Genomic DNA, 23,988 nt, shown 5'->3' on the forward strand with positions numbered 1-23,988 from the left:
CCTTTCATCCTTTAAGGAATCAATAGAATAAGTACCAGTTGAGTACTGGGGTTGATATAATTGACTTATCCCCTCCTCAGAAATTGCTGGCCTTGTGCCAAAATTTGAAATCAATATATATTGAGTACAGAGTACACTGAATAACCAGCTGAAGGAGGCATCCTCTTGAGGTCACTAATTTTCTATATATATTGCTAGCTGAAGTGAATTACTGCTATGTCCAGTGGTCATCGGGGATGACCATAAAGAGGTCAAAACTATATAGTTGGTGGTCTCAGGACTAAAATAGTCAAGAGTTCTCTCCTTGCTTGCAATATATATTGAGTGCAGAGTGCACTGAATAACCAGCTGGAGCAGGCGTCCTCCTGGGGTTAAAACAGCTGTATTGTTGGTTCCTAGAGAACACTCATGTTTAGGTGGTGTTAAACACTATTTCTATATATATATATATATATGTATATATATATATATATATATATATATATATATATATATATATATATTTATATAGGGTATTTGGCTCATGATTGTAGGATCATGCGTTCAATTCCTGATGGTGCATTGTGTCCTTGAACAGAACACTTTATTCCACATTGCTTGAGTCCATTCAGCTGGCAAAAACAAGAAGTATCTGTATTTCAAAGGGTCATGCTGAATCTTTCACAAAAATATGTTGAGGGTAGACATTCTATGGAGTACTCAGCCACTTGCTTGTTAATTTCATGAGCAGGCTGTTCTGTTGATCAGATCAGCTGGAACATTTGTGTGTGTGTGTGTGTATAAATATGTAGGTGTGTTGCTGTCTCTTTACCTTGGTGTTGCATGGTATTTATAAACAAGTGGCAATGCCATACCATTGATGTCCATTGTTTCCAATACTATGTGAAAACATCTCTTGTCATAGAGAATATTAACTTGTTTGGAAGTGCATCTGGATGTTGAAAAACTTTACCTCAACAAATTCTGTATGACCCATGCAAACCAACCACATGGTTCCGGGTTCATTCCCACTGTGTGTGTGTGTTTGCCCCCCCCCCCCCCAAACATCGCTTGACAATCGATGGTGGTGTGTTTACGTCCCTGTAACTTAGCGGTTCGGCAAAAGAGACCGATAGAATAAGTACTAGGCTTACAAAGAATAAGTCCTGGGGTCGATTTGCTCGACTAAAGGCGGTGCTCCAGCATGGCCACAGTCAATTGACTGAAACAAGTAAAAGAGTATTAAAACGATGACAAGGGTGACCTCATTTGAGCACTAGTTATTTGTTTCTGTGCTGTTTTTCACATTTACTCTGATATACAAACACATCATTATTATCATTTCATGTCTACAATCCAAGCTGGTATGGATTGAATGTATTGTCATGATCTGGGTCTGTACTTATTTAGAGTTAATACCCTCCTAGATGGAACAGAGGAGTTCCAAGGTTTTGAAGAGTATGGAACCACCTCTTAGCCACTGTTGTTTCCAGGTGTATTCTGAGTAGTTGCACCTGTAAGGGTCCTGCTATAGGTTGTTGATGTTGGCACTCCGTCGCTTACAACGTTGAGGGTTCCAGTTGATCCGATCAATGGAACAGCCGGCTCGTGAAATTAACGTGCAAGTGGCTGAGCACTCCACAGACACGTGTACCCTTAACGTAGTTCTCGGGAATATTCAGCGTGACACGGTGTGACAAGGTTGGCCCTTTGAAATACAGGTGCAACAGAAACAGGAAGAAAGAGTGAGAGAAAGTTGTGGTGAAAGAGTGCAGCAGGGTTCGCCACCATCCCCTGCCGGAGCCTCGGGGAGCTTTAGGTGTTTTCGCTCAATAAACACTCACAATGCCCGGTCTGGGAATCGAAATCGCGATCCTATGACTGCAAGTCCACTGCCCTAACCACTGGGCCATTGCGCCTCCCCTGCTATAGGTTAACTAGCATGTAACCATTCAAGCCAGGGTGTGTTGTAATCATGGGATGCTGCATGGTCAATGAGAACTATTTCGGCAAATGAATCTTATTGAATTAATGGTGAATATCAGTAAATGCTGAGCAGATGAATAGCCAACAAACTATCAACAACCAGGATCAACCAGTTCAGTTAGTGAACTACTGCTATCATCTGTAGTCATGGCATGTGTAGATGAAATATTTCAGCTAGGAAAAGACCAATGTAACTAAAACCCAGACCAGATGAGAATGCTTCATTGCTTGATCATGACATCTGGTGTGGAAGAGTTGGAATGGCCCAAGCAAGTCACCTGACCAGATGATGATGATGATGATACTTGGGGATCTCACTAATGCCAATACCAAGTGAAAAGTACACAGTACACTCTGTGAAGTGGTTGGCATTAGGAGAGACATCCTGTCGTAAAAACTATACCAAAGAAGAAATTTGAGCATCCTTTGGCCTATTGGCTCCTGTTGGATCAGCCAACCCATATCAGCTTGGAAAATGGGTGCTAGGCAATGATAAGGATGATGTTTTTGGTATGGTTTCTCTGGCTGGGTACTCTACCTAATGCCATCCCTTTAAGTGCACTGACTGCATTTTATCATAGCACCAAATCTAGAGTGCTTCCTTCCCATCCATGTCTCAGGTTCAGTCCCACTGTGTGACACCATGTACAAGTGTTTTTCACTATAGTCCTGAGCTGACCAGAGCCTTGTGAGTGGATTTGGTTGATGGAAACTCAAAGAAAGCTGTTATATATATGTGTGTGTGTGTTTGTACCCTTGTCTTGACATCATGTGATTTTTTTTTTAACAAGCATCACCATCATGTAAGCATTATTTGTTTTCAGTCTTCTGTGAAAAACGTATCTGGACACGAAGAAATGCTATCTTACTTAGAAACAGGTGAGGGTTGGCAACAGAAAGGGTAGCTGGCTGTAGAAAATCTGCCTCATGAAATTCTATCTGATCCATGCAAGTGTGGAAAAGTGGATGTTCAATGATGATGTTGTCTTTCAGTAAAAAATGACTTTAAAATGTTAGGAAAATATTCATAGAGAGTTGGCTTGAATACTCGAAACCATCTTGACACAAGATATTACCATATTTCCTAACAAACAAGTTGACATAGTATATAGTGTAAACTTGTAGTGTACACATTCAAACATCATGGCTATCTTATTAAACCCTGCTGCATTTTGCATGGAATTGTCTTGATGTCTAAGCGGGCCTACCATTTTTGGCTGTAAATTTTGGTCTGAAAATTTTGACTTGTATATCAGAAAACATGGTAATCTGATGAAAATAATTCTCAGTCTACAGCCTGTTTCATTTTGACTTAACGTTATTTAACCCTTTAGCATTCTGATTATTTTGTCAAATGTAATGCTTATTTATTCACATTGTTTTGAATTAATCATGCATTATCTTGTAGCTTTGCGATTTTGATTAGGTGACTGTATATTTTTTTAGACTAACATTGTTGGGTAGGTGTGAGAAGCTGGATCTGGCCAGTTTGAACATAAAACAAGAAGAATATTTTGGCTGGATATGGCTAGTTTAAATGCTAAAGGGTTAACCAGTAAATTTGAGATTGCTTCATATCATCAATTGTATGTTTAACAAGTATCTTATTTTTCTCCTCCAGGAATGACAGCACCGATGTTCTTTCAGCTCGACTAAGTGAAATTTATCACCAGTTAGAAGCAATTGATGCTGACAAAGCACCAGCGAAAGCTGCTGTTATTTTAGCTGGTTTAGGATTCACACCAAAGATGCAGGCAATGCACACAAGGTTTGTGTGAGGGAAAAGCTTTCCCTTAAATATATCTTTTATCTTTTTCCACCCATGCCAGCATAGAAGATGGACATTAAATGCTGATGATGATGGTTCAGTCATTTGACTGGTCGGCACCACCTTGAAGATTTTAGTTGAAAAAATCAACTCCAGTACTTAATTTATCTAAATCTGGTACTTATTTTATCTCCTTTTTGCTGAACTGCTGTTATGGGGATGTATACAAACCAACACCAATTGTCAAGTGGTGGTGGGAGAAGATACATGCACACACACCAACACACTCCCACACATATCTCTCTCTGTATATATGATGGTCTTCCACACAGCTTCTATCTACCAAATTCACTTACAAGGCATTGGTTGGCCTGAGGTTATAGTAGAAGATGCTCGCACTAAAGTGCTGCGCAGTGGGACTGAACCCAAAACCATGTGGTTGCAAGGTGAGCTTTTTAACCACACAGCCATGATGATATTAAAAATTATTAATTTTACTCCTCAGTAGTTATAGATGAGGATTTCCATTGAAAGGACTTGATAAAGTATTTCTGAAATAACTAAATAAATTTTGATATGTATTAAAAATTGTTGCTGTAGATAAAATTGATTGATAGAGTACAGCTAATGTTCTGTTGGTTTATTGGAATTGGTCTGAAATTATATATTGTTTAAAAACCATGCCAAAACTGTCCTTGCCTCTGCTAGGGCCATGTAAAAAGCACTCAGTCCACTCTATGGGGTGGTTGGCGTCAGGAAGGATGTCCAGCCATAAAAAGCATACCAAAATAGATACACTAACGTGGTGTAGTCTTCTGCCTGGCTGGGCTCCTGTCAATCCGTCCAACCCATGCCAGCTTGGAAGACGGACATTAAATGATGATGAATTGCAAGAATAATATATATGATTTTTTATTTTTTTCCTTTGTAGAGAATTCTCTGGTGGTTGGCGAATGAGATTAGCTCTTGCTAGGGCTCTGTTCTCAAAGTAAGTTTGATATTTTTGTAATTATTTCATTCCTTATGCTTTTAGAATAGATACACTGTTTGTGTTCTTCAGTCAGTTTAAATGTAAGGGCTGCATGTTAGAATTTTAATGCAACTCTTATTTCTCCTTAGTTTTGCTCCATAGTGGCTCTTATTATCAGTTCCAAGCACCTTTTATTCCATTTTTCTGCTAGGGAGCTCCTTAGATATCCAAGCAACTAACACTAGAATTGTCTCCTCTGCTTCCATGTTCTTGTCGACATATCACACTGTATCTTTGCACATTGTTGGCACTCCGTCGCTTACGACGACAAGGGTTCCAGTTGATCCAATCAACGGAACAGCCTGCTCGTGAAATTAACGTGCAAGTGGCTGAGCACTCCACAGACACGTGTACCCTTAACGTAGTTATCGGGGATATTCAGCGTGACATAGTGTGACAAAGCTGACCCTTTGAATTACAGGTACAACGAAACAGGAAGTAAGAGTGAGAGAAAGTTGTGGTGAAAGAGTACAGCAAGGTTCATCACCATCCCCTGCCGGAGCCTCATGGAGCTTTAGGTGTTTTCGCTCAATAAACACTCACAACGCCCGGTCTGGGAATCAAAACCGTGATCCTATGACCGCGAGTCCGCTGCCCTAACCACTGGGCCATTGCGCCTCCACCTTGCACATTGTAAGAGGCAATTAAAAGAACTGACATCAGGAAGGGATCTGATCATAAAAATGTCACATTTGACTCATGCCAGCATGGATAAACAAGACACAAAAATGATGCTGATCAGTTTATATTCTAAGCAATTTCTAGGAAATTACAAGCAAAAGCAGTTTGAATTTTTATTCTACTTTCTGAACTGTCTGAAGGAATAGATTCTTCTGATGAATCAAAAAATTTGTTAAATGTGAACTGAGAAATTAGAGACTAGAATCAGATAAAGATTAGAAATAATGATAGACAATAAATGTTCACAGTTTTAACTTGAATTTTTGAGAAATAATAAAATTTGATAATAATAGTGTTTTAATAATCATGTGAGGTATTGATTTTTTTTTTTTTTGGTAAATTTCTTTGGGAACAGCTCTTTAATTGTATTCATTTCATGAATGAATACAATTAAAGAGTTGTTACCATTTCACGAAAGTTGAATACAATATTTATGTAAATCATATTTAACTATATTCCATTTACCTGTTATCTTTATATTTCAAGTATTTATCTGTTATCTTTATATTTCAAGTATTTCTAATGTAAGAAACTACATTTCAATTAATTTTGAAAACAATCAATAATCTGGATGGATTTAATAAAATAACAAACATTTCCATTATTAAGCTGCTATTTGGAATATAATGTAACAAAAGGTTCTTGCATTTTGTATTTTCTGGCATACAAGTTGACATAACATGTGTAACTATTCAAACATCATCACTTTCTTTCCAAATTATGCTGCATTTTGCATGGAATTTTTGGTCCTCCAAAGTCATCTTAGTCAACCTACTTTTTTGGCAGTAAATTTTGGTCTGAAAAATTCAACTTGTGTGCCAGAAAATATGGTAAAACTATGAAGGAAGTTTAACCCTTTCGTTACCAACCCAGCTGAAACTGGCTCTGGCTCTGTAGTATAAATGTCTTGTTTTCATAAGTTTTGAATTAATATCTTCCATCAAACCTTAGTCACAATTTATGTTCCTAACACTAGCTTAATGATGACTAAGATATTTTACTAAATTCTTCGTTATATTTAAAACAATTGAAAGAAACAGAGCATCTCAAAATAAATACTGTAATGAAAGGATTAAAATTTAATAAGACCCTTATAGAACCAGCGGCAGGTTGTTAAAAGGGTTAAAATGTTTTTTTGCCATTGCTTTATTGCCATTTTTTAAAGAGCATTTAAAAAGAAATTTTTTTATATTCTGAAGACTAATTTATTGTTTATATTTTTTCTAGGCCTGATTTATTGTTGCTTGACGGTATGTTTCAATTTATTTTAACTGTGTTCCTCATTTTATGTTTTTTGTTATGTTGAGGTAGCCATGTATCTCCTCTACAGCAAGTCACCGGTTTCTGCCTCTATCATCCTTTAACCTCTCATCACTTGGCATAAAGCCACCTCCCTCAATACCATTTCCCAACTAAGTTGAGGGGATCTCATATTGCAGGTTAATTAGTGACTTCCTAGTGCTGTTGCCAAGTAAAAAAAGCATCCAGTACTCTCTGTAAAGTGGTTGGCATTAGGAAAGGCAGCCAGCTGTAGAAACCATTCCAAAGCAGACAGTAGAACTTTGCGTTGTCCTCTGGTTTGCCAGCTCCTGTCAAACCATTCAGCCCATCACAGAAAATGGATGTTAAATGGTGATGATGATAATGATGTTCTTTTTTCTGTATTATATGAAGTGTAACAGGTTTTAAAATGGGAAGTTGGCAATCCCAAAATATTTTATGTTAATTAGAAATCTTGTAGGAGACAAGGCACTCTCACTAGTATTGGTTGTTTTGATAAAATGCACCCAGTAAAGTGGTTGTTGAACAAACATTAAGTTAATAGGATTCTTTAGTCTTGCCAAGGACACGACAACCTCTTTAGTGATGGTGCTTCAATGAAATGCAATGAAAAATGATAGCTGTTAGAAAATGCATCCAGCCCTCAAAAACCATGCTAAATTGCAATACATGAGTAAGATGTCTCTGACATGTCTTAGAAAGCAGTAACTCCAAAACAGAATTATCTTGTGTTCCAGTATCTGTTCTGGGTCTTTGTTGTCTGAGTTTAAATTCCACCTAATAGCAGCTTCTCTCCTCGTGGCAGAAATGGGTCCTTCAAGAGACAACCAACAGTGGCAAGCTTCAGGTATCAGAGTAGGGTGATATGATGATGGGAGCAATATGTCTGTCATATCAATAAAACAAGTGGACATTGCACAAAAGTGGATAAACATTAGGATGGGATCCTCTCCCCAACTGTGGCCTCCAGAACTCTGACAACAAGCAATCAGAACAGATTAATGTATTTATATAGCAATGTGTCTATTTTTGTGTTGTGTAAGTTTTAAACGTTTTATATCTTACTTTACAGAACCTACAAACATGTTGGATATGAAAGCTATCATTTGGTTGGAAGATTATTTGCAGGTAGTTATACATGAATCTACTTTTGTTGCTGCTATTAATTAATGCTACTCATTAAAGCATTTAATTACTGGTATTAACTTTTGTTCTTTACTAATAACCATTTTAAAAGCCATTCTAACAGTAAGAATTGATGTCAAATTTAAGACAAACTTTTTCAAATGGTAGCCTTTATTTATTAATGATTTTATGTTTTAATGATTAGCTATGGGAATATTTTTGTATAGGCCTAATTGAGCAAAAGTGGTCTAATCAGGACTATCTTGTGCTTTTTTTTGTATATCAGGCACTTCAATATATCCTTCTTTGTTTAAGACTGTAGGCTGTGCTTAAGTGAGATTTGGATGCTATTTCTAGTAAACTGAACAACTACATAGTTGCTCACTTGTTGGTTATTGTAGAATGATAATTATTATAGTATTGTTTCCAGCCAACTCATTCAGGATATCAACAGTACTGCTTTTGAGCCTATTGTATTGAATGAGCTGATGTTATGGTATATTCATGAATTTTGGTTTAATTTTGACTTTGAAAAAATTCAATGATTTAATTATAGTTTTCTTTTTTGAGCTGAATCAATGCAAAGACCCACTATACATTCTGAATGTATTCTCATTTATTCATTCCTAGACGTGGACGTCAACAATTCTAGTTGTATCTCACGACAGACAGTTCTTAAATGCAGTTGCCACAGATATCTTATATTTACACAGTGGTCGTATTGACACCTATAAAGGAAATTATGAAACATTTATGAAGAGTCGCGAAGACAGATTAAAAAATCAACAGAAAGAATATGAAGCACAACAACAATACAGAGAACATATTCAGGCATGTATTAGCATTATCATCATCATTGTCTTTACTTTATAAAGTTACTTCTACAGATATTCTTTAGAAAGTAGAGCCACCAACTAATTTGTTATGATGTTTCATATACAAAACGCCTCTGTAAGGAAGGCTATCGAAGATAGAAAGTGGGTTTAAAAAGTGAATTAATAACACTGTTAACACTGGTGGTGCACAGCATTGACTTATAAGCCTTTAATATACTTGGTAGTATATTATGGTTGCGTAACGAAATATGGTGTCCCTATCACCAATTAACATTATTTTTACATCTGCTTTTTCCATGTTTATGTGGTTTGGATGGGTCCTTTCCAATACAGAGTTTTACTATCTGTTGCATTCCTTTGTCATCTCCATCGTGAGGTTCAACACCTTGAGATCAGTTTTTACTACTACTGCATATTTCTTCTTTGGTCTTCTGTATTTTCTTACAACTCAGATCGGTCACTATTTACTGATCTCTTATCCATATGCATTACATGCCTCCCCCCAAATGCAGTTGTCTCCCTTGCATACTGATTTTTCTTGTACTTAGTTTACCTTTGAGATTGTCTGTATTTTAATATTACACATTCATTTCTATTTAGCCTTTGCATTTACACAGCATTCAGCTCCCACAACTCAATGTCATGCAGCATCATTGTTCACACACATACACACAAGCACCATACAATCTAGTCTTTGCTAAGAGAATTTTCTTATTGTCAGCAGAGGTAATAACTCCTTGAACATTTTCCATCTTATTTTTATTCTGACAACCACTTTCAGAAAACCTTCCTCTATTGCCAGTTAGGTGGCCCAGGTAATAGAAACTATCAGCTACTTTTACAGAGTTTCCTAGACAGTGTAAAGTATTTATTTTACCTGTGCTCTAACTGCTAACTACTACTGCTGTGCATTTTGTGACTGCACAGTAAGAAGTTTGCTTCCCAACCACATCATACTGGGTTCAGTCCCACTGCGTGGAACCGTGGGCAAACGTTTTCTACCGTAGCCTTGGGTCGACCAAAGCCTTGTGAGCGCCTGGAAAAAATTATCTGCAAAGTCAGTACAAAGTGTCTTATGACATTTCTTTCAAGTTGAGATACTGATCAGGTTGTCTTTAAATGCCATCCTTCCAAGGCTGACAAAAATACTGGGTGCATGGGTTGTGTTGATTTCATTATCTCTTGAAGTTTGAGCCCCAGCATGGCCACAGTTTAATGACTAAAACTAGCTAAAAAAAAAAAAAATCATCTTTCTGTCTGTCCTACAATCTATCCATTGATTCACCTACAAAGAAAATCCTAGATAAAACTTGTTTTTGTAAATCAAGAAAAAAAAAAAACAAAAAAAAACTTTAGATGTAAGTGCAGGTGTGGCTGTGTGGTAAAAAGCTTGATTCCCAACCACATGGTTCCTTGTTCAGTCCTACTGCATGGCAACTTGAGCAAGTGTCTTCCACTATAGCCTGGGGCTAACCAAAGCATTGTGAGTGGATTTGATAGAGGGAAACTGAAGCCCAACAATCGAGTGAGGTCGTTGCCAGTGCCACTGGACTGGCTCCCGTGCAGGTGGCACATAAAAAAACACCACTTGAGCATGGCCGTTGCCAGTACTGCCTGACTGGTCCTCGTGCCGGTGGCACGTAAAAGCAGCCACTACACTCTCGGAGTGGTTGGCATTAGGAAGGGCATCCAGCTGTAGAAACTCTGCCAGATCAGATTACAGCCTGGTGCAGCCATCTGGTTCGCCAGTCCTCAGTCAAATCGTCCAACCCATGCTAGCATGGAAAGCGGACTTTAAACGATGATGATGATGATATATACATGTGTGTGTGTGCGCTTGTGCTTGTGTTTGTCACCCACCATTGCTTGACAACTGGTGTTGGTGTGTTTATGTCCCTGTTTGGCGAAAGAGAGACAAATAGGCTTATAAAAAAAGTACTGGAGTTGATTCTTTTGACTAAGAATTCTTCAAGGTAGACTGGCCACAGTCTAATGACTGAAGCAAGCAAAAGATAAAAGATTATTATATGCTTTTGAAAGTATAATCTGTACAGAGAGTAAAAAAAATACATTAGCCACTATTTTGTTTTCTTTCTGTATTTTATCATGCTATAAACACAGTTTTGTTAGAAATGTTTTTGTTTTCTTAAAATTTATTTGCTTACCAACCGCAAGGTTCTGGGTTCAGTCCCACTGCGTGGCACGTTGGGCAAGTGTCTTCTATTATAGCCTCAGGCTGACCAAAGTCTTGTGAGCAGATTTGGTAGACAGAAACTGAAAGAAGCCCGTTGTAGATATGTATGTATGTATGTATATGTTTGTGTGTCTGTGTTTGTCCCCCCCCAACATTGCTTGACAACCGATGCTGGTGTGTTTATGTCCCTGTAACTTAGTGGTTCGACAAAAGAGACCAATAGAATAAGTACTATGCTTACAAAGAGTAAATCCTGGGTCAATTTGCTCAACTAAAGGTGGTGCCCCATTATGGCCACACTCAAATGACAAACAAATAAAAGAATAAAAGAATGCTTTTTTCTACACCTTCTTTGTATAATGAATCTCGAACTCGTTCTATTATACTTCATTTCTTTTTTCAGGTGTTTATTGATCGATTTCGTTATAATGCTAATCGTGCTTCACAAGTACAAAGTAAACTTAAACTGCTTGAGAAACTGTAAGTCACCTTATTGGTTAATTTATTTTTGCTTTTATATTATTACTCGTTCATTTTACTCCTCAAATAATAAAAAGAAAGATTTAGGAAAGATATGCTATCAAGGGTTCAAAATGATGATAGTGCTACATCTGTGAATTCTCAGACAGCGTTAGCAAGAAAGGAGCCATACATTTGTGGAGTCCCTTACAATTTTATGTAAGATATCCACTAATGATGGATACCTATATAAAAAGGGTAAAAACCATGGGGCCACGTAAAAAGCACCCAGTACACTCTAAAGTGGTTGGCATTAGGAAGGGCATCAAGCTGTAGAAACCATGTCAAAACAGACTATGGAACCTGGTGTGGCTCCAGGCTTTGCCAGCTCCTGTCAAATCTTCCAATCCATGCCAGCATGGAAAACAGATATCTAATGATGATGATGATTAATATTTCATGTTTTTGATATTTTTTATTCCTATTAATATTTATTTTTTAACACAAATGAAAAGTTTGAAAATAAAGAAAGAACTTCTAAAATATCTATTTCAAAGTTTTTTTTTTAAAATTGAAGTCCTGCTTTAAGAATTTTATCTTATTGATATGAATTTTGTTTGTCTTCACTGTTTAAAACAAGGCAAAAGAAGTTTAGATTATTTTAAAAATTCCTATTAACATGTCTTAACATACATTAATTTCTTTTAAACTATGTTTTGTAGCCCTGAACTGAAACCTGTTGCTAAAGAAAGTGAGGTTATACTCAAGTAAGTTTTCTTTTGTCAACTCATCGAATTCAAAAGCAAAAAAAAAAAAGTAAAAGGTGGTAGTTAGTGTTTGACTCTTTAGCATTTAGCTCTGTAACCCCTTGAAGACGGATTTAGTACTGACAGTCTAAATATATACTTTACAGTGTATATTTACAGATTCTTCTCAGTGTGGTATAGTTGAAAACACTGTGCCACACAGAATGAGGCAGTGTTTTGATGCGGTCAGTATTGCTTCCTGTCTGCAAGGGGTTAACATTCAGATTACTCTGTCAAATGTAATGCTTACTGATTCACATTGTTTTGAATTAATCCTGCATGATCTTGCAGCTTCAAGATTTTGATGATGTGATTATTTGTTTCTAGAATGAAATTGTAGGGTAGGTGTAAGAGGCTGAATCTGGCAAGTTTGATTATAGTAAAACAAGGTAGAATGTTCGGGTCTGATATGATCAGTTTAAATGCTAACAAGTTAAGCTGGCTGTATGCAACCCAAATATTCTTCCTGTTTTATGTTCAAGCTAGCCAAATGCAGTCTCTCACATCCACCTACGATATCTTTCTAAGAACATACAATTATATCATCACAATCTTGAAGCTACGAGATCATGCACAATTAATTCAAAACAGTGTGAATAAATAAGCATTATATTTTATAGAGTAATCTGAATGCTAAAAAGTTAAAGGGATAGACAAGGTTTCTCTTTGTGGCAAAGGCAGTCTGCCTGTTCGAGTAATAAAAGGTTTTTTATTTTTATTTTTGGCATAGTGCTGTGCCCATGACTGTTCACAGGGTACAAGGGACTAGTAGAAGAGTGGGAGGAACAAATGATGATTCTTAGTTTGTTAGAGTAGGAAGTCGCATTTCAAGATATTGAGTTATCATGTGACTTGAAACCTGGTCCAAATGCTTGTGGTAAAGGTATCAAAAGCTACACTAAAGATACCCAAAAGCCAACCCATAATGGTGTTAAACAGTGAAGTTATATATAGTGAAGGTGTATGGCTCAGTGATTAGAACATTGGGTTTACAGTTGTGAGGTTGATTCCTGGACTGGGCTATGTGTTGTGTTCTTGAGCAAGACACTTTATTTTATATTGCTCCAGTTGTAGAAATGAGTTGTGCCTTCATTGGTGCCAAGCTGTATCAGCCTTTGCCTCTCCCTTGGACAACACTGATGGTATGGATCAGTGGGGTTCTATATGTAACTTGGTGTTGGGAAGGCTGTCTGGCCATAAAAACCATGCCAAAATAGACACAGAAGTCTAGTACTATCTTCTGTCCTTTTGATACATACATGCACACATGTGCATGCACACATACATGCACATTCACACACGTGTGCACACATACAGACGCGCGCGCGCGCACACACACACACACACACACACACACACACACACAATGGGCCTTTTTTCAGTTTCCATCTGCCAGATCCATTCACAAGGCTATAATAGAAGACACTTGCCCAAGGTACCATGCAGTGCAACTGAACCTGGGACCATGTAGTTGGGAAGCAAGCTTCTCACCACCCAACCATGCTTGCACCTACTTGTTTATTTTTTATTTATTTATTTTTTTTTTGTTTTATAGATTTCCTGAATGTAATAAATTATCACCTCCAATTTTACAACTGGATGATGTTATATTTTATTATAATGAAGATCAAGTAATATTTCACAATATCTGTGTCAGTGCCTCCATGGAATCCCGTATATGTATTGTAAGTAGTGTCTTTTATTTTGATCCCATTCTTTATTATTTTTAATACTTTAGCATTTAAACCGGCAGAAATATTCTACCTGCTTTATTATGTTCAAGCCAGCCATGTTTGGCCGCTCATACCTACCCTACAACAGCAATCTAAAACTAAACAATCACATCATCAAAATCTCAAAGCTATGAGATAATGCATGATTAATTCAAAATAATTTGACAGTCCACACTGTAAAGTGGTTGGCACTTGGAAGGACATCCAGCTGTAGAAACAATACCAAAACTGACTTTGCCTGTGCTTGTGCCACATAAAAATGCATTCAGTCCACTCCATGAGGTGGTTGGTGTTAGGAAGGGCATCCAGCCATAAAAACCTTGCCAAAACAGACACAGAAGTTTGGTGCAGTCTTCTACCTGGCCAGTTCCTGTCAAACCGTCCAACTCATGCCAACATGGAAGGTGGACGTTAAATGATGACGATGTAATCTGAATAATCTAAATGCTGCTGGGTCAATGTCTGGTTCTTATTTTATCAGTGTATTTGCTGAACTGTTAAGTTTTGCATGCGTAAACAAACCAACACTGGTTGTCAAACAGTGGTAGTCATGGTAGGTGAGTGATGGGGGGGCAGTTTCTGTCAACAACATTCATTCACAAGGCATTATTTGACCCTGGGCTATAGTAGTACTATAGGCACTTGCCCAAGTTTCCTCATGTGACTTTGAAGTTTTACTTTCAAATATTGTGGATTACTTGAAAACCCTGTAACAAATAACTATATTTACTTTGCTAATTTTTCCATATCATAAAGTGGAAGTTTAGTGTCCGTGAGATTACAGTTTTTTAAATTTTTGACACCATCTGTAACATTTTTGCAACATAAGTTGGTCACAGTCAATGATTAGTGGCAAACCAGAGTTGCAAAATTTGAGAAAAAAATTTTTTTTTTTTAATTGTTGACATCATAAGAATTTTGAAATTTCGAGAGAACATGAAATAATTCTTTCTGGAACAGTTTAACTTGAAGCTGATAAAGCTATAATGAATAGCATGTAAAATATTTGGTTAGAAAGCCCTTTGGAGAGAAAATGTCAAAGGCTGCCTTTGGGACATAAATCCACATCTGCTGCAAACATGACAGATGTTCTGTCATCATCATCATCATTTAATGTCACTTTTCCGTGATGGCAAGGCCAGGAACTGACTCAGGTTCCATCGTCTGTTTTGGTATGGCTTCTACAGCTGGATGCCTTTCCTGACACCAACCACTTTATAGATTGTACTGTGTGCTTTTTATGTGGCACCGGCATCAGTGCTTTGTATGTGGCACCAGCACCAGTGTTTTATACATGGCTCCATCAACAGTGCTTTTTATGTGGCACTAGCACCGGTGCTTTTTATGTGGCATTTGATCAAAGCATGGGTAGTTTTTGACTTTTTCTGTCCAGAGGGTTTTTTTAACTCCTTGTTTACACGCTGTTATTTATAACTATATCAGCTTCAAGTTTCATTGTTCCCTATAAAATATATTCTAAATGGTATTGTCTGCAGAATACAATTCATTTCTGTCGATTTGTATTTTTCTATATTACCATGATTATCTATTTTGTAAAGATGCAACATAATGACTGTTGCTAGATTTGAAATCACAGCAAAACTTGAACTTTTACTTTGAAACACTATATTTAGACTCATTTCTTACTGTATACTGTATTTGTTTCAGGTTGGTGAAAACGGTGCTGGTAAAACTACACTTCTAAAGATTTTACTTGGCGAATTAAACCCTGTGAAAGGTTTACGAAATGCTCATAGAAATTTGAAAATTGGTTATTTCAGCCAACATCATGTGGACCAGCTTGAAATGGATATATCATCTATAGAACTATTGGCATTGCGATACACAGGTAAGTTTCTTGCCAATACCTGTTGTGTCTTTTATTTGTCTCAGTCATTGAATGGCAGTTGTGCTGGTGTGCTGCCTTGAAGGGTTTGAAACAAATTGACCCCAGTATTTATGTTTCTTTTCTTAAGCCCGGCACTTATTCTCTTGGTCTATTTTTGTCAAACTGTTAAGTTACAGAGACATAAACCAAAAAAAGACAATACTGCTTGTCAAGTGGTGGTGGTGGTTGTGGCGTGTGTGCCTGTAAGAAACGTAGATGCAAATATACACATGTGCACATAGAAATGCAGCATGCACACATGCATACACACATACACTCACACACACTCTCTCCGTCTGTCTGTCTCTTTTTCTTTCTCTCCTCCTGCATTGTTTCAATCTACCAAATTCACTCACTAATTATTGGTTGGATCAGGCTATGCTAGAAATTACTTGCTGTGGGTGCAGTGCACTCAAGAGGATCCGTACCCTGCAGGAGCTACTCATAATTTTTGCAAGCTCTTCTAAATCCATTGTAATGCTGGAAACTTTTCCATGTCGTCAGTAGATATCTTAGGGTTACAGACGTTTTGTGCTTTAGCCTGTACACTTCACCTGAGTGAGGCAGCTAGAACTGACTTAGTTTTCACCTACAGAAGGGCTCCACTTTCAGTCTCTTATCAACCATAACCATAACCATATTGAATTTGTTTCAGCTACTGTGCCTATTTCCTTGATGTTTGTGTCTCCTTATCTTGACATCGTGGAGGCGCAATGGCCCAGTGGTTAGGGCAGCGGATTCGCGGTCATAAGATCGCGGTTTCGATTCCCCGACCGGGCGTTGTGAGTGTTTATTGAACGAAAACACCTAAAGCTCCACAAGGCTCCAGCAGGGGATGGTGGCGAACTCTGCTGTACTCTTTCACCACAACTTTCTCTCACTCTTACTTCCTGTTTCTGTTGTGCCTTGTCACACTGTCACGCTGAATCTCTCCGAGAACTACGTTAAGGGTACACGTGTCTGTGGAGTGCTCAGCCACTTGCACGTTAATTTCACGAGCAGGCTGTTCCGTTGATCGGATCAACTGGAACCCTCGACATCATAAGCGACGGAGTGCCAACATCTTGACATCACATGTCAGTTGTAAAATGGTTGTCACTGTTGTATAAACAGTGTCACTCATTTCCAATATTCTACAAAAGTATGTCTATCAATGGCGAAATGTTACCTTGCTTGAAAATGGAAGGTGGGCAACATGTGGGGCATCCAGCTGTGGAAAATGTGCCTCAGTAAACTCTGTCTGACCCATACAAGCATGGAAAAGTGGATGTTAAAATGATGATGATCTACTGTTGTCAACAAGGAATGTAAACATGAAGCTTTCAATATAAAGGGAATTTCTAACATCCTTATCTTTCTAAGTGATATGTGAAATGGTTCTATTTGGAATTAAATCTGAGAACTTACTGCCATACCTCACCACTTCTTTTATCTTTTACATGTTTCAGTTATTAGACTGCAGCCATGCTGGGGTACCCCCTTGAAGAATTTTTAGTTCAAAGAATCGACCCCAGTACTCATTTTTTTTAAAAGCCTGGTATTTTTTCTATCTACCTCATATGCTGAACTGCTAAGTTACAGGGACCTAAACACGCTAACACCAGTTGTCAAGTGTTGGTTGGGGACAAACACAGACACAAAGACACACACACATACACAACAGGCTTGTTTTAGTTTCTGTATATCAAATCCACTCACAAAGCTTTGGTTGGCCCAAGGCTATAGTAGAAGACACTTGCTCAAGGTGCCACACAGTGGGCCTGACCATATGGTTGGGAAGCAAGGTCCTTAACAGAGTCACACCTGCACCTACTTAACCCTTTCGTTACTGTATTTATTTTGAGATGCTCTGTGTTTCTTTCAGTTACTTTAAATATAACAAAGAATTTCGTAAAATAACTTAGTCATTATTAAGCTAGTGTTAGGAACATAAATTGTGATTAAGGTTTGGTGGAAGATTTTAATTCAAAACTTATGAAAACAAGACATTTGTACTCAGAGCCATAGCCGGTTTAAGCCTGGTTGGTAATGAAAGGGTTAATAACAAATTTTTTTATCTTTGTCTTTTCAGGTAAACCTATTGAAATGTATCGATCAATTCTTGGATCATTCGGAATCACAGGGGAACTGGCAACACGTTCTGTAGCATCTCTCTCAGGAGGACAGAAAAGTAGAGTTGCTTTTGCTGCTATGAGTGTTCTTTGGTAATATATTTCTTTTGTTGTAACTCTTTTTACTTTTTCCAATCAATATATTATCATATTCAGTTTTGTATCAAACAACCTCAACCTTGACTTCTATTTCCATTAACCCTTTTCCTACAGACCCATCTGAAACTGCCCTTGGGTCTATGATACAAAGTCCCTATTTTAAAGTGATCTGAATTAAAATGTTCCGTCAAAATTTCATGTTGATTAATGTCTCAAACACCAATTTAATAATGTCAATATTATTTTAATAAATTCTTCATTATTTTCAAAATTAATTGAAACAAAGGCAATGTATTTCAAGATAAACATGTGAACAAAAGGTTTAAAAGTTGGTAAGCTAAGTAAAATAATTTACTGCATTCATTCAGTTCAATCTCTCTCTCAAACAAAATGAGTCTTGTGATAAGTTAAAGAAAAAAAAGACCAGGAGGACAGTAACACACACACACAGATTATATATATATAGATATATATGGTGCCATGCAAAAAGCACTGTGGTGGTGGTGAGAGACGGACTCAAAGACACATATACACACACATATATATGATGGGCTTCACATACATGATACCAGACATTTGGCAGGGAGGAGTTAGTTGATTGAACTGGCCCTGTTCTTCATTTTTTATTGACTCTGGAGAGGTGACTTTGGTGGGATTTGAACACAGAGCATTATGACTCAGAATTTATCTGATGGGTCTAATGATTCTGCCAGACCATTGTCAGTGAATATATTAGTTTGCATCATTTGGATTCACAAACAGAGTGGAAAATATTCAATACATTATGCAGAATAAATGTATTTATTCATGTAAAAAGCACCTCTGCTGGCACCACGTAAAAAGCACCCATGTTGGCACCACAAAAAAAAAAATCCACTTGTGCTGGTGTCATGTAAAAAGCACCTGTGCGGGCACCACACAAAAAAATCTGTCCTTGCTTCATGTAAAAGCATCTGTGTAAGCACCACTTAAAAAGCACTCAAGCTGGTGATATGTAAAAAGCATCCATGCTTGCTTCATGTAAAAAGCACCAAGTACACTCTGTAACGTGGTTGGTGTTAGAAAGTGTATTCAGCTGTAGAAACCATGCCAAAATGGACAACTGGAGCCTGGTGCAGCCTTCTGGCTTGCTAGCTCTTGTCAAACTGTCCAACCCATGCCAGCAAGGAAAACCGATGTTAAATGATGATGAGGATGAGTTAAAATGACAAGTGTTCATAACTTTGGTTTATACCAGCAAAAGCAATCATCAGCATGGAACTTGAAATTATAGAGCAATAGTTACTATAATACACACACACATACACACTACCACACATGCATGTGTATGCTCCCCCCCCCCCGCCGCCACAAATATGCATACATACTTACATATATTCTTTTTTTTCACAGCCCCAACTTCTTCATTCTTGATGAACCTACAAATCACCTTGATGTAGAAACAATAGAAGCTTTAGGAAAAGCTCTTCAAAAATTTAAAGTAAGTTCTCACTTTGATATTATTGTTTTGAGTGCAGAAATGAGTGAAATGATTGTTCGTTTCAGATAAAGTATATGGTTTCCAAAGTGACGTATTCTTGAATATTCTTGCATTCAGTTGTCAGGAAAAGACCAGTTATGTCTCATCAAACCCTGCAAAGTCTTACTGGACAGAGTTGGATGACAATGTTAGCAGGTTAATTGTACCAATCTTACCTTCCCTGACAATAACAGTTACAAACTGTAAACATTCCCTTTTAGTTGGAAGTTTAATGTTTTTATCATGTTTCATCTGGTCTATCTTTGCTCTTTGAATATGTGAATTAATGTATAACAATTTACTTGATCAGTCTTCCAGTGGGTGAATTAACCCTTTAACATTTAAACCGGCCATCTTTAGCCAAATTATTTTACATGTTTTATATTCAAACTGGCCAGATCTGACTTCTCCCATCTACCCTATAATGTCATTCATCATCTTAATCATCATTTAATGTCCATTTTCCATGCTTGCATGGGTTGGATGGTTTGACAGAAGCTAACCAGCTGAAGGGCTGTTCAGGCTCCATGTCTGTTTTAGCATGGTTCCTACAGCTGGATGCCCTTCTTAATGCCAATCACTTTACAGAGTGTACTGGGTGCTTTTACACAGCACTAGCATGGGTGCTTTTTACATGACACCAGCACTTCTAAGCCCACAAGATTAGGGATGCTTGGCTGGAGAGCAAGGGACGAGCCTGTATTAAGGGCAAACACGCTTTTACTTAGCTAGACGTGTCTTTTCAAGCACAGCAAACTGCCAGGAATCTTGGTTCCCCCATCATCCCCTCTGAGTCCCAATGTTTGTAGATCCTTTCTCACTATTTTGTCATTCTAAAAATAAACAATCACATCATCAAAATTTTAGTGACAAGATAATGCTTGATGAATTCAAAGCTACAAGATAATGCCTGATTAGTTCAAAACAATGTGAATAAATAAGCATTACATTTGGCCAAACAATCTGAACGCTAGAGTATTTAAAGTTCCATCCACCTTATAATGTCATTCTAAAACTAAACAATCACATGTCCACCCTGTTAGGTGGTTTGTGTTAGGAAGGGCACCCAGCAGTAAAAATCCTGCCAAAACAGTTGCAGAAGTCTGGTGCAGGCTTCTGCCTGGCTGGCTCCTGTTAAACTGTCTCACCTATGCTAGCATGGAAGGCGGACATTAAGCAATGATGATGATGATGGTCATCATCATCAAAATCACAAAGCGGCAAAATAATGCTTGATTAATTCAAAACAATGTGAATTAATAAGTATTACATTTGATAGAATAATCTGAATACTAAAGGATTAAACAAATAAATAAATAAAATGTGGACATTAATATTTAGGAAAAGTAAGAAATATAAACACAAGCACATTCAGTTATGATGCCCAGTAGTTGTGACATGATAATATCTTAGTATTTCTCTGCCCTACAGCAGAAAACAGCATAGAGGAGCTATATATAAAAGAAATTTTTTGAAAATCTTTTGGAGGAGGAGTAAATTAGATATAAACTTGTTAAAAAGTTGACTGTATGAGCATTTTGAACGAAAAAACAAAAACAAAAACTTGCAAGTATTCATAGATATTTGAAATGATTTTTTTTTACTCCACCATGTTTATTTATTTATGGATGCATGTTAACATAAAGAGCAAATTGCACACTGGAGACATACTCAAATCTTTATCAGGATGATTTGTCTGAATGGGTTGTTTGATAATTGCTATCATCCCTTTTTAGTCTTTAATTAGACAGATGTTTGGTAATTTTTTCTATTCTGTCAAGAAATGGTTCTAGACAGTTCTAGTTTAACCCATATCTGGCCCAGATATTTTACATGTTTTATATTCAAACTGGCCATATCTATCCTCTCACACCCTAACCTACATTCACTCTCTTTCTTATCTCCCTTCAACCTATGTCTTATGTCAGTACATTTTCTTTTTACTTGTGTATCCTATACCAGCATATGATAAAATGAATAACGTAAATAAATGTACAGAAACTGGTGCCCAGACAAAAGAACTCAATTACTAAACAGTGTTCTCAGTTAGCTTTGTTTGCTTAGCTATTATTTGTAACAGGTTGCAAGTCTGTTTTCTTTTTGATTTGTCTGTGGTGACTAGCATATTATATTTTATTTCCCTTTCTTATTTAGCAGTTTAAGATAGATAACCTTTGATATGCTGGTAAATAATTTATATAAACGAAATTATCTGTTTGAAAGAATGGAAACTAAGTAAACAATTAAGGTAGTTGATACCTATCATCGTTTTGTAGGTTTCCAATGAGACAATCATTAGTTCACTGCATTTATGCTGATAGTGAGAGTGATGAGAGAGCGCCTGTGCAACTTGGTTCAAGAATACACCCATTAGGGGTTTTGTTCAAAAGCACTAGTTTAATTTGTTATATTTTGGGACAGTCATTTTGCCACTAAACATATGCACTATTTATTTTATCTTTACTTTATTATTATTATTATTATTATTATTATTATTATTATTATTATTAGCTGTTGTTTATTTGTCAGTTCTTTTGTTACACATTCTGTGACTTCTTCAATGACTATCTGTTTTTCATGCTTCTTCTCCCTGACCTTGTAGTGTCTATTCCATCTTGTCTTTCTTTGGAATGAATGTATTCCTATCTGTGCACGCGTTTAATTGGATTTTATTTTTTGTCAATATTTACATCTTACACCAATATATATCACCAACAGTATATAATTTATATCATTTATTTATTTTATATAGCAGTTAAAAAATATAGCATGGTTGGTTATTGATTTCCAACAGGTCAATCACTGTTCATGTATTGATGTTAAGAATTTCCTATTCTGATACCACCAAAAGAAAATAATTTCATTTTTTAAAGGAATATCTGAAAGGAATTAAATGTTATTGCCTGGAATGTGAGAGCATAGATGATATTGTTAGTAAGGTAGTGAACAATAGACAAAGAATTGGTCAGAATCTTTCGTTGTCTGTGGCCAAGGACCCTAACTTTTGTGGGCCAAGTCCACTGTGTTACAGAACTGACTAGTATTTTGGTAACTTTTAGTGCTGAGTTCAGTTCCTCCAATGAAAATTGCTTTATATCTAAAGGAAGAATTGTTTTCCGTCTGCTTATTGCTATGGAAACTGGAGTTTTGGATAGGTTATGTAACTGAAATGAGGCATAAGTGAATCTGAAAAACCTAGTCTTCAGCAATAGAAATGTATGTGGTAAGAGCAAATATTAATTTGTGTTGTTAAATATTGATTTCTAAAAATTAATTTTAAGTAGCTCAGAGATCTGAGAGTCTCTCCCCTTTGCATTAAAGTGGGGTGGGCTCACAGCACTGGTACTGTGGATATGTGATTAGAATGTTGCAGGAAAGAATTGCAAGATGGATTCCTCAAGCCAAGGCAACTGGTTGGAAACCCAGAGGTAGATCAAGAATGTGATGGTTGAATACTATCCATAGTTTCAGTTGGTCATGCTTGGGAATCCAATTGCTTCTAATAGGATCCTATGCAGAAGGTACACAAGAACTCTATTCCCATGACCCTTCCAGGAATTGTGGGCAGAGAAGATCGAGGGATGGAATTTTAAGTAATACAGTATTTAAAATATTACTTTTGTTATTAATTTACAAAAACAGTTGTCTATCATTTTTCTTCTTTGTCTTTTTACAGGGTGGTGTCATTTTAGTATCTCACGACGAAAGACTTATTCGAGTTATTTGCAATGAACTATGGGTAGTTCAAGGAGGAACTGTGAAAAGTTTGGAAGGCGGCTTTGATGAGTACAAGCAGATTGTTGAGCAAGAACTGCAAGCTACTCTATGACAACAGTCTCTTACCTCATAAATTAGTTATCTGGGAAAATTAGGATTCTTTGTATATCTATTTTCCTGATTTTCAATAAAATTACATCTAAATGCATTCTGTTTTTGTTGTTATTTTTAGATAAACAAAAAAAATTTGACAAATAAAAATAGATACATAAATTCAAATGTTTGTGAAAAAATACTTCTCTATTCAAGCCTTTCTATCTTAGTTGCAGCTATAATCCAGTGTATGTGTGTCTATTAATGTCAGTGAAATGCCATATTTTCCAGCATACAAGTCGACATAGTATTTATTCTTTTCTACTCTAGGGACAAAGCCCGAAATTTTTGGGGAGGGGCCCCAGTCGATTAGATCAACCCCATTACGCAACTGGTACTTAATTTATCGACCTTGAAAGGATGAAAGACAAAGTCGACCTCGGCAGAATTTGAACTCAGAATGAAAAGACAGACGAAATACTGCTAAGCATTTTGCCCGGCGTGCTAACATTTCTGCCAGCTCGCCGTCTTAGTATAATAGTATATATTGACATAGTATATATTGTAAACAAGTAGTGTAAACATTCAAACATCATCATTATCTTTCTAAATTCTGCTACACTTCATATGGAATTTTTGGCCCTTTAGATTTGTCTTAGTGTATACCTTTTTTATCTGCAAAT

The 23,988-nt window shown here is 36.9% G+C and overlaps 1 protein-coding gene across 1 annotated transcript in view; it reads left to right on the forward strand.

The window, feature by feature from the left end:
• Positions 1-23,420, forward strand: part of LOC106883066 (ATP-binding cassette sub-family F member 3) — a 39,252-nt gene extending 15,832 nt beyond the window's left edge. Inside the window, exons 8-19 of the mRNA XM_089358698.1 lie at positions 3,587-3,733; positions 4,665-4,721; positions 6,672-6,694; positions 7,798-7,853; positions 8,481-8,681; positions 11,284-11,360; positions 12,062-12,106; positions 13,701-13,830; positions 15,547-15,727; positions 17,838-17,970; positions 19,369-19,456; positions 23,172-23,420. Coding sequence (XP_089214824.1) covers positions 3,587-3,733; positions 4,665-4,721; positions 6,672-6,694; positions 7,798-7,853; positions 8,481-8,681; positions 11,284-11,360; positions 12,062-12,106; positions 13,701-13,830; positions 15,547-15,727; positions 17,838-17,970; positions 19,369-19,456; positions 23,172-23,324 — 1,291 coding nt within the window. The 3' untranslated portion in view covers positions 23,325-23,420. The remainder of the gene's footprint in view (positions 1-3,586; positions 3,734-4,664; positions 4,722-6,671; positions 6,695-7,797; positions 7,854-8,480; positions 8,682-11,283; positions 11,361-12,061; positions 12,107-13,700; positions 13,831-15,546; positions 15,728-17,837; positions 17,971-19,368; positions 19,457-23,171) is intronic.
• Positions 23,421-23,988: the final 568 nt, after the last annotated feature.

Source organism: Octopus bimaculoides, chromosome 10, assembly GCF_046866305.1.
Source record: "Octopus bimaculoides isolate indiv1 chromosome 10, ASM4686630v1, whole genome shotgun sequence".
Classification (NCBI taxonomy): domain Eukaryota; kingdom Metazoa; phylum Mollusca; class Cephalopoda; order Octopoda; family Octopodidae; genus Octopus; species Octopus bimaculoides.